Below are 16,671 nucleotides of genomic sequence, written 5' to 3'. Positions count from 1 at the left end.
AGAGACGGATCTGGCCGATCCCCTCTGAGGGCTTGGATGATGAAGGCACCACCCAAGGCAAGGAATAGACAAGGGTCTTCCTTGGATGGCTTGGGTGTAAAAGACAGGATTCAAACTCATCTTCGATTTCCTGGAGGGCTTGGAACCAAGGGGTTCCAAGAGGGCGAGCTTCACGGCCGCCTAAGGACATACTTTCATATGGCATTCGTATCCTTTTTATTAGATGAAAATTATGATTATGTTAATTTAGTATTAAAGATAGATTGCAAATTAAAAAATGGCTTATATATATATATATATATATATGTGTGTTGTATTCTAACAATTTGTTTTGCAGGACAATGATCTCTAACTAGTAGGGACATTAGAGGCTACATTGGTACAACGGTATGATGAGGTTTTGACCAAGAAAGATCAATTGGAAGTAGAGAATCAAAGACTCATGGCAGCCATCCAAAGTATTACTCAGCCTTCAAATGGAGAAGGCCAAGTGCCTGTTTCTTCCAGGGCCAATGAACCAATCCAAGGTATCGAGAGAGCCGCCCAAAAGGTTCAAGCCTTAGACACCTGGGTTGATCAATTGCATGACTTATGTTCACAAGTCATAAGACAGGTATTTGGGTGCTTTCAAACTAAATTTGGAGAAGGTTGAGAGAAATTTAGTTTCCTCGCGAAAGATGCCTCAACAACAATTGAGCATTCTTCAGGTGCATGACGTAATTCCTTCCAAAGTCATGTACATTGAATATGAGGAACTTCTGGAGAACAAATCCCTTGTTCTCAAATCACTCATTGAAGAAATTGATGAGAACTTAAAGTTGCATGAAGTAGTCTTTCAAGATGTTACCTCCCACTGTAAAAAGGCATCCTGCAAAATTCTAAATCAGAATGAAGAGTTGCTGCCCGAGGAAGAAGTTCTTGCAGATCTGCAACTCAAGATTCATGATGAATGGAGAAGTGAGCAATTTTCAGTCGCTTCCATTCAAATATTGATTAAGTATCAAACTGAGTTGCAGGAAATCCGATCAGCATTGGAAAAGGGCAATTCCACGCTATGCCAATGCCATGATGTCGTCATAAAGACTAGGGTGGTGGCTATGAACACTCATGAACCAAATCCTGATGAATTGCAGAAAGTTATTCGGAAGTTCGAATTGTTCATGTCTTCAAGAGGTGCAACTTAAGTGTTTTTAACACTTGGTTGTAAAATTTCAAAATTGTAGTTTCCCTTTCGACAAGTTTACTTGTAAAAACATTTTTGTAATTGCAAGTTGTCATCACTTGCATTTTTGTAATTACAAGTAGGCAGGTTACAAGTCAATTTGGAATAGGACTTGTAACCTTGAATAAGTCATAATTAGTTGTTGAATAGGCCTTGGTGGTTGAGGGAATTTCTCAAGTTAGTTAGGATCCTCCCACCTTTTTCTCAAGGCTCCTCTCCTGTAAATAGAAGAGAGGGTCCATTGTAATTTTTATCTTTTGGAAAGCAAGCAAAAACTCTGCCAAATTTACAGCAAGAAGTCTTTGAGCTTATGTATGTGAATTGAAAGTTTTTTGAAGAATAATAAAGAAGGATTACTCAAGTTTTGAGTCTTTGAGCTACATGTTTGAGTTTGAATCTTTTTATTTCTTCTATGCAAAGTGTTTCTAAAGGAGCTTAGTCCAATCTAATTTGAAGTCTTTGAGTTGCAAGTAGAGAAGATTAATTAAAATAGGAAAATCTCTAGAAGGAGTAGCAAGTCTTTGAGCTTGCGTCTATTCTTGAGGAAAATTTATTGTTTGATAAGAAATATCAGCAAGTCTTTGAGCTTGCATTAGTTCTTGTCTTTGTGTTGAAAGAATAGATTATTCCAGTCTTTGAGCTATTGTCTTTTATTCGTTGTAAAATTTAGTATAGCAAAAGGTAGATAGGACTTCCAATAGTTGATCTTTGAGCTTGATATTGTTGTCCCGTCTCGAAGGAAGTGACGAAAGTCTTTGCGCTTTCAGGAAACTTCATTTCCTTTCTCTCATTTCATTTAAAAGTGGTTACTGTTGTTTATATCCAGTCGCTATCCTTTTCTATGAAGAGAAAAGGATATTGTCTTTCTTGAAAGAAGAAGAAAGATTGTTGTCCCATCCTATTTTATTTTCAAAGTTGTAGTTAGATAGGGGGAGCCTTCCCTTAATTAGGAGAGTTTTTACTCGTGCTGTGGTTGAAACCACAATTTTGTATATTTCCCCAAGTGTACAAAATTTTCAACCAACAAAATCTATTCCATGTCTTATGGAATCTGAAATTGAAATCTCCCATGAACTCATGGGGTGCCCTCTTGATCGTAGTCAACTACTCCACAAGTGATAGGTGATCACTTTTGTCTTCAAAATGGTTGCACAACCTCTCCCCCTATTCGTCCCAATTGTGAATGGAGCTAGACAGAAACCTTCTATACCATTGCAAAGCTTTGCCTTTCAAAGATGTGGCTAAGAGTCTAACAACAACATCATCCTCAGTGATATTATGAACCAAGCAGATGTTTGCAATGTCCTGAATGTGCTCAATAGGGGTAGTAGCCATTTCACCATTGAAGTATGGTATACTCTTCAACGCAGTCACTGGTATGTCATTCCATTGAGTCAAAATAAGTGGACTAACAAAAACCTAATTTCTTGCCATGTGAAACAATGGTCTATTGATATGAGTGGGAGATGGAGTGTTTACAACCCTGACCTCCCTAACTGGTGATAATGAAGGTCTACCTCTCTGCCTTCTAGAGCCTAAAGATGCGAGTTCTTCGAATTGGAAACTACCTCTAGAAGACGCCCTTGTATGAATTCTGGGCATGAAATTCGGAGCTGCAACAAGTCATGAGCAAGCATATTGAATTGGTGAGCAAAGACTTCGGAACCTGGGGGTTTCGGAGTTGAGGACTTCGGAACTTCGGAACACGGGGTTTCTGAAGTAGCGGACCTAGGAACTTCGAAACCTGGGGGTTCTAGGGTTGAGATGGCTTAGTGACTTTGGAACCTGGAGACCTCGGGGTTCCGGAGTTAGCAACAAGTCATTTACAAGAGACTGGTCTTGTGAGCAGAGTCGCCAAGTGCTTGAAGATGACTGCCTTTAAAGGCTGAGATGCCAAGAACAACATTGAATCCTTAGCATGTAAATCGAATGAAGTCCCACCGGGCGTGCCAAAAGCTCTTATCACAAAAGCACTCACCCTTGCTAAGCGATCAACTCAACAACCATGTGAAACATGGAAACAACCTTGAAGTGTGGGACCTTGCACAAGGGGGTTGAATCTTCGGAGAAGGCCGACTTCCTTCTCAATCCAGGGGTAGGTGTTGAGCCAACTCAACACTTCAATACTAGCTCCTAGGCCTATCCTAACAAATTGTAGAGGTAAAGGGAAGAGAGATGCTTCAAAAAAAGGAGGTGATGCACCAAGAAGAGATCGTTCCTCTCCCTACTCGAAATGACACAAAAAATCAATTGAAACACCCAGGAGATGAACAAACTTCAGTTGTATGAGTGACCCCAATGCATGTATGAAGGTTAGAATTCACTGAATGCCAAGAGGGGAGAAGGTTTCCCACAAGTCACACTCAGAAATAAATGTAACACAGCATATATGAGAGAAGAACCACAACACATACACCTATGTTGAAGGTAAGGAAACATACACAACATACATAAGTTGAAAGTAGGCAAGAATGGTGATTTCAATTAATTATAAGGCCAATGGCCAAACTTACAGTTGCACAAATGCAAGATAAATACAAGAGAAGTGGGAGAGCATGGAATAACTCAAGCCAGCAAGAAGAGAACCCTTTACAATGAGGCTTAACAGCCTTTATATAGAAAAATGGTTACAAAAGTGATCATGACCCCTGTATGTCAGTTTGGAAGTGCAAGGAAGTGCATGCACTTGACTTCTATACATGCAAGCAACCTAGCCATACCCTGAAAATGTAACCCTAAGAAGGTGGATTGACTGACCTTCCAAAGTCAGAGTATGCAGACATGACATAAGTCACTACAACAAGCATGGCCCCGTACCTCCCTTGATGGAAATCCTGCCCAAAACATTAAATGCACCCCTGTAGCTCCACGAAAGAAGGTACATAAGTCACAAAAAGTTGTCGAAGAATTTAAAGCCTTGAGTGTCGATCACGCCATGCAGAAGTGCCGCCAGCTAGAAGGAGTTTGGAAGACTTCGGAGACCTGGGTCACCGAAGTTGGGGGAACTTCGGAGACCTGGGTCACTGAAGTTGGGAAGACTTGGGAACTTGGGAACCTGGGGGTTTTGGTGTTCCGGGGTAGAAGAACTAGGAACTTGGGAACTTGGGGGTTCCGGAGTTCCGGGGTAGAAGAACTAGGAACTTGGGAACCTTGGGGTTCCAGAGTTCCGAGGTTGAAGACTAAGGAACTTGGGAACTTGGGGGTTTCAGAGTTTCGGGGTAGAAGAACTAGGAACTTGGGAACCTGGGGGTTCCAGGGTTGAGGAAAAAGGAACTTGGGAACATGGGGGTTCCAGAGTTCCGAGGTAGAAGAACTAGGAACTTGGGAATTTGGGGGTTCTGGGGTAGAAGAACTAAGAACTTGGGAACCTGGAGGTTCCGGAGTTTCGGGGTTGAAGACTAAGGAACTTGAGAACCTGGGGATTCCAGAGTTCCGAGGTAGAAGAACTAGGAACCTGAGAACTTGGGGGTTGTAGAGTTCCGAGGTAGAGGAAGAGAAGACTTAGGAACTTCGGAGACCTGGGTCACCGAAGTTGGGAAGACTTGGGAACCTGGGGGTTCCGGAGTTCCGGGGCAAGAGAACAAGAGACCAAAGAAGGGAACTCCAGAACCTCGAGGTTCCGGAGTTCCGAGAAAGAGAGAGGAAGAGAAGGCTTGGAAAAGGAACTTCCAACAAGACAACACTTCACACTTCATGATTCCATTGTTTTCTCATTTATCAACTGAGGCAGCGCTTGTCCATAGAACATATCTCTGATTGGTTCTCACTGAAGGACCAAGGTTGTCATAAAATGACAACAATCTCCTCAAGATGTCATGTAGAGTCATAACTACAAATGCAAACTCCTCCAATCTCCTTTCTTAAAGGAAAGCAATCCTTTGCAAGAATCCAACAAACTCACCAACATAACACCACATGGATCTAACATGACTCCTCAATGTTAATCTTATACAATCATGAAGACCCGTGAAAACTCTCATTGTTCCAACTCCGAGGATCTCTAAAAAATGAATCATAGTATGTGGAGGTTTGCTGTCCTAAATGTACTCAAGGTAAAGAGGCTTTGTCTTGCATTTTAATGTTGTGCAGGTATCCCTGTGGGACAATTTGTATAAAAGTTATTTAGACAATAACACCATATTAGGAGAGCACCAAGTAGTTTAAAGACACCTTTATCTTCATAAAGATGCAAACATTGTATTCCATTGATGTTATAGCCTATATGCTTCTCAATCCCCTGCAGATAATTGTAAGAGTCAATTAAAGCCTAGCATTGTTGAAACCATAGATGAAAAACTCGGATTTTGCAATAACTCGGCAAGGCCAAAAAATTTTAAAAACTCGGGACTCGCCAAAACTCGGCAAAAAACTCGGCAAAACTCGGCAACTTTATCGAACATTTGAAAATACATTTTTTTTTTATATATAATTCAAAAACACACATTTACACCAAATTTGTATAACATATATGATTTCCATGATATATAAATCAAATTTTTTTGGTAATACATAGCAACAAATGCAAGTATCATAGCATAAACCAAAAACCAAGTGCAACATATGTATAAGAGTTCAATACATATCAACGTATCATAGTGACAGTCTCATAGAGTTATAGAGTCATAGACCACAAAACAAGAACCTCTGAAATTCTGATTACATATCAAGTTCAAAGTTTGGTATCAATGAAATTATGAAAATAAGAAATCATAAATTGCGTCTACGACTAAAGCTCAAAATAGATTGTGGCCGCTGGGTGGGTGGTGCTGAAGTAGTGGCAACATCCTCAACACTAACAGGTGCCTCTTCTGCATGATCAACCTCCTGCTCCTCCTCACGTGCTGCCACTTCCGCATCCCATTCCTCTCCTGCCCTCTCCAACTCACTCAGCTGCTCATTAGTAAGGAATGGATCCAAATCATTATCAACATCATCAGGAGAAGCAACCCATTCTGCTGCATATGGATCAATGTCATCCAAGTCAAGTGCTTCATGTGAATCTTGCCCTAGCACCTTCTTCTCATGTAATCGAATGTTGTACCGCACATAGACAAGATCATTCAAGCGTTGTTGAGTCAACCTATTGCGCTTTTTTGTGTGGATGTTCTCAAAAACACTCCAGTTGCGCTCACAACCAGAAGCACTACAAGGCTGTGATAATATGCGGATGGCAAGCTTTTGAAGATTAGGCGTTGTGGCACCATAATCTTCCCACCACAAATCTGCAAGGATACAAAATGTGATTTATAACTTGTAAAGATTTCAATAATCTTAAAGAGAGAAATAAATGGTAAAAATTAAACATATGTTTTTTTTTACCTGGTCGTAAGGTGGCTCTCCTACGTTTGCAATCAGGTGAAGAAAACAATTCCCCTAAGGCCTTCTTATAACTCTGCAACTCATCAAGTATCAGGTCTCGAAGGATCTCATCATCAACTAATCTCCGAATGCATGTGTCAAGGCCAATTCTAACCTCTGCATCTGCTTTGAAACTCGGAGAGTAAAAAAACTTGGGATTCAAGAAGTAGGCAGCAGCATGAATATGTTGGTGGAGTTGATGGTTCCACCTCCGATCAATTATGCGCCATATGGGTTCATACTTGGTCTTGTTTGACCCATACAAGTGTTGAATCGCCTCTTTGGCCTTATCCATGGCCTCATATAGATACCCCATGGAGTTATGATCCCCATCCACCATTCGTAGCACCCTCACCAACGGTTCCGACACCTAGATATAAAAAATCTAACAAAATCAGCAGATTGAAATATTAGAAAATTAAATAATAAATCATCAATTAAAGTTTCAAAACTTACATTGATGATCTCCTCCACCATCTTGGCAAAATTAGTATCAAAAATGGCAATCACAACCTTCTCTGCTTCAGGCTTTGTAGCATAAGGACTCCCCAACCATCTTTCACTCACGAACATCCGCTTCAGGTTGGGCAATGTAGCAAGTATGCTCTGCAAGGTGAGGAAATTGGTAGCAAAGCGTGTGACCCCCGACCGCACAAGATCCTTACCTTCAGTGTGTTCTCTCATAAGATTCAGGACCCATGTGTGATTGTAGATGTATTTGGTGATATTCCTTCCATCTTCAACCACTTTCTTTACCCAACTTAGTTTCCCTATGTCCTCAAGGAGCAAGTCAAGACAATGGGCAGCACAAGGGCTCCAAAATAATGTCGGATGTCTAGCCATTAGAAGTTTGCCGGCTGCCACATATGCAGCTGCATTATCAGTCACAACTTGGATGACATTCTGCACTCCCACATCCATCACCACTTCATCCAACATGTTGCACAAGGTCTCCGCATTCTTCACTTCATTGGAGGCATCAATTGATTTTAAAAATACTAACTGTCCTCCTGAAGCAACTAGAAAGTTGATGAGTGTCCTGTTCCTACCATCTGTCCATCCATCAGAAAGAATGGTGCAGCCATTCTTTTCCCAAATAGTCCTTTGCTCTTCCACTAATGCATGAGTGTTTTGGACCTCATCCTGCAATAACGGTCCACTTACCTCGTAACGGCTTGGGGATTTGAACCCCTTACCTGCCACAGTCAACGCGGTGACCAATTGGTCCCAAGATGGACTAGAAATAGCATTGAACGGAACATCGTTGTAGATAAAAAATCTAGCACACGCCACCTTGGCTTGTTGGTGAGCCTCTTTATTCCATGCAGTGCCAAGCAATCCAGGTTGTGCACCAGGAGTGTTACGTGGAATAAAGAAGTTTTCCATGTTGCTGTCCAAAGTTCCCTTTGCTCGTATCCGTGGCCCAAGGGAAGAACCAGATGTCCCCACATCTGTATGTGACCCCATGGAACTCAAATCTGCCCTTGGGGCTGCCATTGCCTCTGCTGTTCTCTTTTTTGTTGCCTTCCTTTGATCATATGCTTCAAGCGTTGCTATTGCATCTCTCGTAGCCTCTTCAGTACATTCCGTACAGCTTGTGGTATCTCGGCATTGAATTTTTGCAAGGTGATATTTGAACCTATTAATGCCACCTTTTACAATTTTTTTGCAATGGTTGCAAAAAACATCTCCTCGTTTTGGACCTGGTCTCCCATGTTTCCAACAAGGGTCTCTCTTTTTGCCACCAACTTTAACTGTAGAAGCTGAATCCATTTTCTTTCAAAAAGATGTGGAAAAGAACCTAGCAAAAGAGAGGCAACATTTAGAGATAAATAACATTGTTACCAAAAAAAATCACAAACATCCAAAAATTACAATGACTGTATAACTGTATTTTATTTACAGTCAAAATAGATGACTCTCTAAAATTAAAATTTTTAATTGGTTGTGTATTTTTTTAAGTTTTTAACTTCAAATTTAAATTTAAATGAAATACTTTAATACACATTGACATTACACAGTTGACAGTCATTTCAAATGACTATGAGTATTTCACAATTGACTGTGTAATACACAGTCATTAATTACAATGTACATTAATGATTAATGTATTACACAGTCATCAGTCATTTGAAAATGACTATGTATTACACAGTCATTTCAAAATTTCAAATGACTGTGTATTACACAGTCATCAGTCATTTGAAAATGACTGTGTATTACACAGTCATCAGTCATTTGAAATTTTGAAATGACTGTAATGACTGTGTATTACACAGTCATTTGAAAATGACTGTGTAATACACAGTCATTTCTCATTTGAAATGACTGTAATGACTGTGTATTACACAGTCATTTGAAAATGACTGTGTAATACACAGTCATTTGGAAATGACTGTGTATTACACAGTCATTTCAAATGACTGATGACTGTGTAATACACAGTCATTTGAAAATGAATGTGTATTACACAGTCATTTGAAATGACTGTGACTGTGTAATGATGACTGTGTAATACACAGTCATTTGAAATGACTGTGACTGTGTAATGATGACTGTGTAATACACAGTCATTTGAAAATTTGAAATGACTGTGTATTACACAGTCATTTGAAAATTGAAATGACTGTGACTGTGTAATACACAGTCATTTGAAATGACTGTGACTGTGTAATGATGACTGTGTAATACACAGTCATTTGAAAATTTGAAATGACTGTGTATTACACAGTCATTTGAAAATTGAAATGACTGTGATTGTGTAATGATGACTGTGTAATACACAGTCATTTGAAAATTTGAAATGACTGTGTATTACACAGTCATTTGAAATGACTGTGACTGTGTAATACACAGTCATTTTCAAATGACTGTGTATTACACAGTCATTTCAAATGACTGATGACTGTGTAATACACAGTCATTTGAAATGACTGTAAATTGTAATTACTAATTACTAATGATTGTGTATTACACAGTCATTTGAAATGACTGTGACTGTGTAATACACAGTCATTTGAAATGACTAAGACTGTGTAATACACAGTCATTTTCAAATGACTGTGTATTACACAGTCTTAGTCATTCGAAATAAAACAATACAAAAAGATACCTGGTTGTGCGTGCAAATGCAAACAATACAGTCATTTTGACTGTGTAATACACAGTCATTTCAAATGACTGTGTATTACACAGTCAAAACGACTGTGTATTCGAAATAAAACAATACAAAAAGATGCCTGGTCGTGCGTGCAAATGCAAACAATACAGTCATTTTGACTGTGTAATACACAGTCATTTCAAATGACTGTGTATTACACAGTCAAAATGACTGTGTATTCGAAATAAAACAATACAAAAAGATACCTGGTCGTGCGTGCAAATGCAAACAATACAGTCATTTTGACTGTGTAATACACAGTCATTTCAAATGACTGTGTATTACACAGTCAAAATGACTGTGTATTTGAAATGAAACAATACAAAAAGATACCTGGTCGTGCGTGCAAATGCAAACCCTATGCAAATCGCGTGGCGTTTTTTTGCCTTCCGGAGTCGCGCGAGCCGCGAAATGGAATAAAGACTTCGGTTTTTTTTTTGCCTGCGACTTAAGTCGCGTTTTTCTCGCATTTTGTGCCGCGTTTCGGGCGGGTTTTGGCCATTAACGGCGATTATTTGCCAAAAAAATCGCGGCGAGTATATTAAAAAATCGCCCCGAGTATTTCCGCGATTAACTCGCGCGGGATTATGGATCGCGATTACTCGCGAGTTTTTGAATTGCTCGCCGAGTTTTTCATCTATGGTTGAAACCATTGTGAAACCAACAAGACAAATAACAGACATATTGAATGGTTGACTTATGAGAGACTACAATCTAATTAATAATAAGGCAAATGCCATTATATACCACATCTGCATTTTGGCTTTGCCCTTTGAGATAACCTACTTTTACAAACTTGTTGATTTTCTGATACCAAAACGAATCCTAAGATATTGCACAATTTTTTCCAAAACCAATTTCTACCAGGATTAACCAACTCGGAACTTGGTTTAAAAAAAGGAAACAAAGGAGTCTAGGACAACAAAGAATACACCATTGTGACTTTATTGAAAAAATATGTTTGAAAACAATTTATTTATGATGATACATACGATTACCAATCAATTTTACTGTAAATTCTACTTGCATGTTTGAAGATAATAAGACACTTTGTTTTCTTCAAACATTTGAATATTCAACAAAAACATTTACCTCTATTGCTGAAGCCAGGCGTAACAGGGTTGCCTCAGCCCATGGTCGACCTATTAGTTGCAGTCCAACCGGGAGTCCATCTTTATCATGACCAACCTATATCAAAAGCATAATATTTGGAACAAATCATTTTGTGGAAAAGGTTACGCATTTTTATTGAAGAATGAGTGTCAATTTACAAAAAGCCAAAGCATACATCAGTATGTACTATGTAGGGGATAAGTACAAAAGTCCTCAAGAGGGAAAGAAAGAAACTTTAAGTGCTTGACCAAAAGCTAGTATGAACTATGATTACAGACGTAAAATACAAGAAAAGCTTTAGAGTCAGCATTAACAAAACCAAATTGAAGCTATGATATTTGAAATGCATCATAAGCATTATGTTTGACGATCAGAAAAGCAGATTTGGTGTTGACTATGGTACCATTCTTGGGTAGGAAAAATTAGCAAATTCACGCTAGAAGATGCATAACAAACAATTCAAACACTGCAAGTATACTCAAGTGTAAATTTCTTTAAAATATTACAAACACTATTAATATTACTTGTGTGATATTATATATTGGTAGAAGTTGGATTGAGTTCTCGTTGTTAATAAAAATAAAGGGATACAATGCAATCAGAATCAATCTTTTGATAATTAAATGGAAAAAGAATTATGCCAATGGTAGCAGTAAAATTCAAACCAATTCCTGTTTAAACCAATCAGAAAGTGACTTTATTGTAACAACATTTTTATGTTCCTAATGGAAAACCTACAAGTAGATTTTTTGAGGAAATAACAAGAATTGAAATAGCCAATGTTTGAATTCATAAGTATTGATAAGGCAATATCTACATACACATTAACATGATAAAAATAATCATCTGGTCTTGCCCTATAATGAAGATGTAAATGCCCTTACTATGTAGAGAAAAAGGAAAACAAAAAGTGAAACATTTATTTAATTCAATATGGTTCTCTGTATTGGACTACTAGTAAAGACCTAAGGTTAATTAATAGCAATGTTCCTTATGGAACGGTCCTTAAGCTTGTGCTCATTACAACAAGGTCATACAAACATTTTATTGTATTAGCTCTAGGATTCTTTAGCCAATGAGAACCTATAATGGTCTATGATATTTGGCATCAATGATAACCTAGAATATATATCCTTTACAAGAACACATGGAAATGCAACAAAGTCCTAGCTCTTCTTTTGTGCTGCTAATGATGTTAATTTTGTTCCATGTAGCTGTACTGCAAGATGACAAAACACAGAACACAAGTTGATTTAAGGCAAGAAATTGTGTTTCTTGTAATTACCAAGACGTCCCTCTTTATCATCCATCTTGTAGGTAGGTCAAGTCATGTTGTGTGTTTGTTAATCTATCGTAGAGTTGCATCAAACAATTTTGACCCCACCAGAGTTGTGCAACATGAAATACAAGTTAGGACTTTCTGGTATGTCCACGTGTTCTAGGAAAGTTCCGGAAGTTATTGGTGAAAATGACATACAATAAGAAATAACACCATTGCACCATGAGAAATCAAAGTTGCAGATTCTTCTAGATTAGTCAACCTTGAGAAGAAATGATTATCACTGTATCAAATTGCATAAAATGTGAAATTTTAGTAGCATTATGTTCCATTGTCTATTGAAAATGAACTTGTGAAGATATCGGCTAAACTATATAGAAATTTTACATTGAAATTTTAAACCACATTTTGTGCTCAAATGCTTGTGGTTGTCTCATGTTCATGATGAATTGGGATGTGATCCAAAAAGTCAATGTACAAATTTCTAAATGGTCTCACCATTTACCCATTGATGGTAAACTTGGCGAGTACTTGCCGATTTATCTAGACAAGAGATCGCCTTGAGAACTCATCAAGTTTTTGGCAAGTACTCACTAGTTTTTGGTGAGTACTCACCAGAAACTCAACCAGTTAGACCAAAAACTTGTGAGATGTGGATAAAATGTGTGACATGTCAAAAAGTGAAAAAAACACACCACAAAATGCTGAACAAAAACATGATTTCTCTTCTTTAAAACCCCCAACACCCCTCCCACTTTGTGCATAGCAGTAACAACACCCTTGCATCCTTATGAGAAGAATTGAAAAGGTTTTTTGGTGAATTTGGAAGGAAAATTTGAAGCATATGTTAGTAAATTATTATTTTTTAAAGCATTTTACTTCATTTTGATTGCAAAAGTCAGCATCTATGTGTAAAGAAATCCATCATTTGCTAAAAATAAATAGCATATTTGCATTTTTATTCCAAAAATTGGATTTCATCACCCTTTTTTTGATCATTTTTTCTGATTTTTTTAATGAATTCACTATTTGTTTGTAATATCCCTTGCTGATTATGGCCTTAAAATGCTGAAGATAGGCTCAAGGAATATTGTCAAACAGTTGTCCTACAACCCTTAAACCTGTTGTTACCAAAATTTGATTGCTTTCTTGATGTTTATAACCCAAGGTATAATATCAAACAGTGCACATACAAACATTTAGCTTGCTGATCTGAGTTTCAGACTGATAACCTTGTGTGTTATTGACACAGAAAAGGCTTTGCACAACTTTGTGTGTTATTGACACCGATACACCAGAAATGCAATTGCAAATGATTTCTATGATATCTAAATTATAAAATCAAAGTATTAATGACTCTTTTCTCTTCTCAAATGCATTTAGATGAATTTTCAATGACAAATGTGCACCTATGGCCAAGAGGCATTTTCACAAACACTTGCCATACATGCTTCAGAAAAACAAAGTGAATATCCAAGACTGCTGTCATTAATATCTGATTACAAATTTCAGACTTACAGATATTTATTTCTCAGACATGAATGACATATTAGATACTCTAATGGCTGCCCTACTTTTCTGAAGACTAGGTACTCAGAAAATATGACATTTCATAGGCAAACAATGATCAAGAACCTGATTTGCTGATGGCGAATTGAAGAGACAGCTCCATCAATGATGGCAGGATTTATTTAGGATTTTTGGAGGACTCTAAGATGAAAAATCACCCTTCTTGAAGTTTGATGCCCTGCCCTTGTAGTTGCAGATGTAAGATAAAATAATTCCAGCAGTCTTCAGTGCCAAATATATGATGAAAATAATTGTCTTGAAAATACAAATCCAATACACCAATACCCACAAATTTCTGAGCAACCAGAAATGAGTAATGAGTGAAAATGTGTGGCTCAGTAGGTCTAATCGACCTCCATGGCAGACCACGATTAGGACTGAAAATCAACTGTAAACCCGTCCAAATCACCACCAAAAACACCTCCAAGAAATCACCTAACTCTTGATTAGAATGTCGATATCAAAGATCATGAATCTGAAGCATTCTCTTAATTCAATCTTCATGAATGCTGATGCAAAAACACAGTAAGCTCAGATATGAAGGACTGAAGTATCTCTCACTCACAAATGCAACCCTTCGGAGGATCTTTCACCACCTCAGTTATGTGAATCAAAGGGAGGTATCGTTCCCAATGACCAATAATGGTAGAAACCCAAGCTGGATCCTTCACCATGAAGAAATCCAAATCAAATATCAAATCCTCAATGATTAGAATCTTAACTTGGCCTTCTTTTATACTTTTTCTCCAACCTTTCAAGAAGCTTCTAGAAATAATATTATTTCACTTAAGTGACTTTTTATGATATAAAATTAAGTCACTTTATTAAATCAATTAAATATGAAGTTATCTTTTAATTTTTATTTATTTGATAACTTTATAAATAATTAACTTAATACATTTTTAATTAAAATAATCAATTAAGCTATCCTTAAGAAATATCATTAATTGGGACAACTTAATTAATTAAATTAATTAATTATTCTGCCTTCAAAAAAATGGGGACATTATATTGTTGCACACAAAAGTTATTTTATTTTATTTTAACCTTTTGTTTGGAATAAAATGTTTAGGTTATATTTGACTTATATTGAATTAAACTAATTTATATTAATTTAAACAAATTTTATGCTGTTTTTTAATGATTTATGTTGAACTTAAAGGGAGTTGAGCTGGTCGTTTCTTCCAAAAGATGCATCTATTCAAGAAACTGATACCATCCCAGTTAAGGATCTCACAGGAGGCTATTAGGCCATGTCACAAATCCTGAGGGGATATGTTGGACACTTACCAACAATCTCCACTTCAATGTTATCAACAGGATTCAAACCTACGACCCCGCTTTGATACCACTTAAAGGGAGTTGAGCTGGGCATTTCTTCCAAAAGATGCATCTATTTAGGAAATCGTTACCATCCTAGTTAAGGATCTCATAGGAGGCTATTAGGCCATGTCACGAATCTCGAGGAGATATGTTGGACACTTACCGACAAAACTTAGATTAATTTTTTGTATTTAAAAATTAAAATGTTGTGCTTTCACTTTGTATGTGTAGGTTAGATACATCATACAATAGCAAATAGAGAATCTTCTAGAATAGGTTTTGGCTCTGCCCAATCAGTGTCAGTTACAAGCACTTGTCCTATTGGAGCTAGAGACCCTACTTGGAGATATGTCATACAAGGACTAGTACCTGGGACATTTGTTTGCATAAGATGCACAAACTTATACCATGGAGGCATAAATTGCCTCAAATACCATCTTGTAGGAATTACCATCATGATGCCAAGCCTTGTACCAACACCTCTTAAGAGATAAAAGGAGAGAAGAATGCCCACCTTGCAATTACAAAAGAGAAAACAATACAAAAGGAGAAGACAAGGGAAGCCATAGCAACATCCATAGCTAGTGGTCATGGTCCTCAAGTGCAAGCAAAATCAGAGGAAGATACAACATGTCAAGGCATAGTGGGCTCTCTTCGTGTTCCACACATCCAAAGCACATTGACATCCACTTCATCTACTTCAAGTAATGTGTCAATGCCTATGCAAACACCACAACTTTTTTGTGCCCAAAAACACATCTGGAGCACAGCCATCATTGGAAGGTACGATGATTGACCTTCCACCTCATCTACTTGCTTAGCTTACCCCATCACCTGTTTTGTTCGACTTTCTAATTATTTGGACTGATTTGTTCGTAGACAAATGAGCACCACGAAGACATTTGTGTGTCGCACATTCGTCTTGTGAATATTCAGACCAAAGGTGGCCATTGAGACATTACACTTGCTAATTTTGGAAATCTTATGCCTCCTTTTGTGCCCAACGACATCGGAACGTGACCCAACCCTCTTTATCTTGGCATTTTGCCTCTCTAAACAATCTTTTAAACTATCTTGTGCTCTCTAAGATTTCATAGCTAGTATTCTGCATCTTGCTTGGCATCTTCCACTCGTTCATTGCATTACCACCATTGTTGAAGCTTTTTCAAACAGAGAGATTCATAGTTGTCTTCATCCTAGCAAGCTCTAGGTTTTTGGTGTTGAAGGGGATTTTTTTCTCTCTTGTCTATTGCATTGTTCATTCATTCATCTTTGTTATAGCATATCACTTGCATCATTTCTTTTATCATTATTCTTGTATCATTTATCAATTAATTTGTCTTGGTTATCCATGGAGGTGGAAACACCAAAGCGGGGGTTTGATTGTGGCAAACCTCTTATCACAACCCCAACATTTTTGTCCTTGTTCATTTGTGTGCAGATTTGGTAAGGAGAGGCATTGCATCTGCTAGAGGCTTCATAGTTGGACCTCTTGTGAATCTCTTTTTTCCTTCTTTGACTCTTCATTGGTTTATTTCAGTTATAACTTAGCTTCTTGTTTCTGTTTCAATCGCATTAAATGATCAGAATTAGAGCTCTAGTTTTTCGGTACGAGTTTCTATAAATCGTTCGTACAGGATGCGTGCG

At 37.7% G+C, this 16,671-nt stretch overlaps 1 protein-coding gene across 4 annotated transcripts in view; it reads right to left on the bottom strand.

The window, feature by feature from the left end:
• LOC131053733 (fatty acid amide hydrolase) overlaps positions 1 to 16,671 on the bottom strand; it is a 237,331-nt gene that overhangs the window by 54,318 nt on the left and 166,342 nt on the right. For all 4 annotated transcript variants that reach the window (XM_059207212.1, XM_057988365.2, XM_059207213.1 and 1 more), the window contains one exon: positions 10,833 to 10,928. In XM_059207212.1, the coding sequence (XP_059063195.1) occupies positions 10,833 to 10,928 (96 nt within the window). The remainder of the gene's footprint in view (positions 1 to 10,832; positions 10,929 to 16,671) is intronic.

Source organism: Cryptomeria japonica, chromosome 6 (assembly GCF_030272615.1).
Source record: "Cryptomeria japonica chromosome 6, Sugi_1.0, whole genome shotgun sequence".
Taxonomy (NCBI): Eukaryota; Viridiplantae; Streptophyta; class Pinopsida; order Cupressales; family Cupressaceae; genus Cryptomeria; species Cryptomeria japonica.
This window is presented reverse-complemented; position numbering and strand designations above follow the sequence as displayed.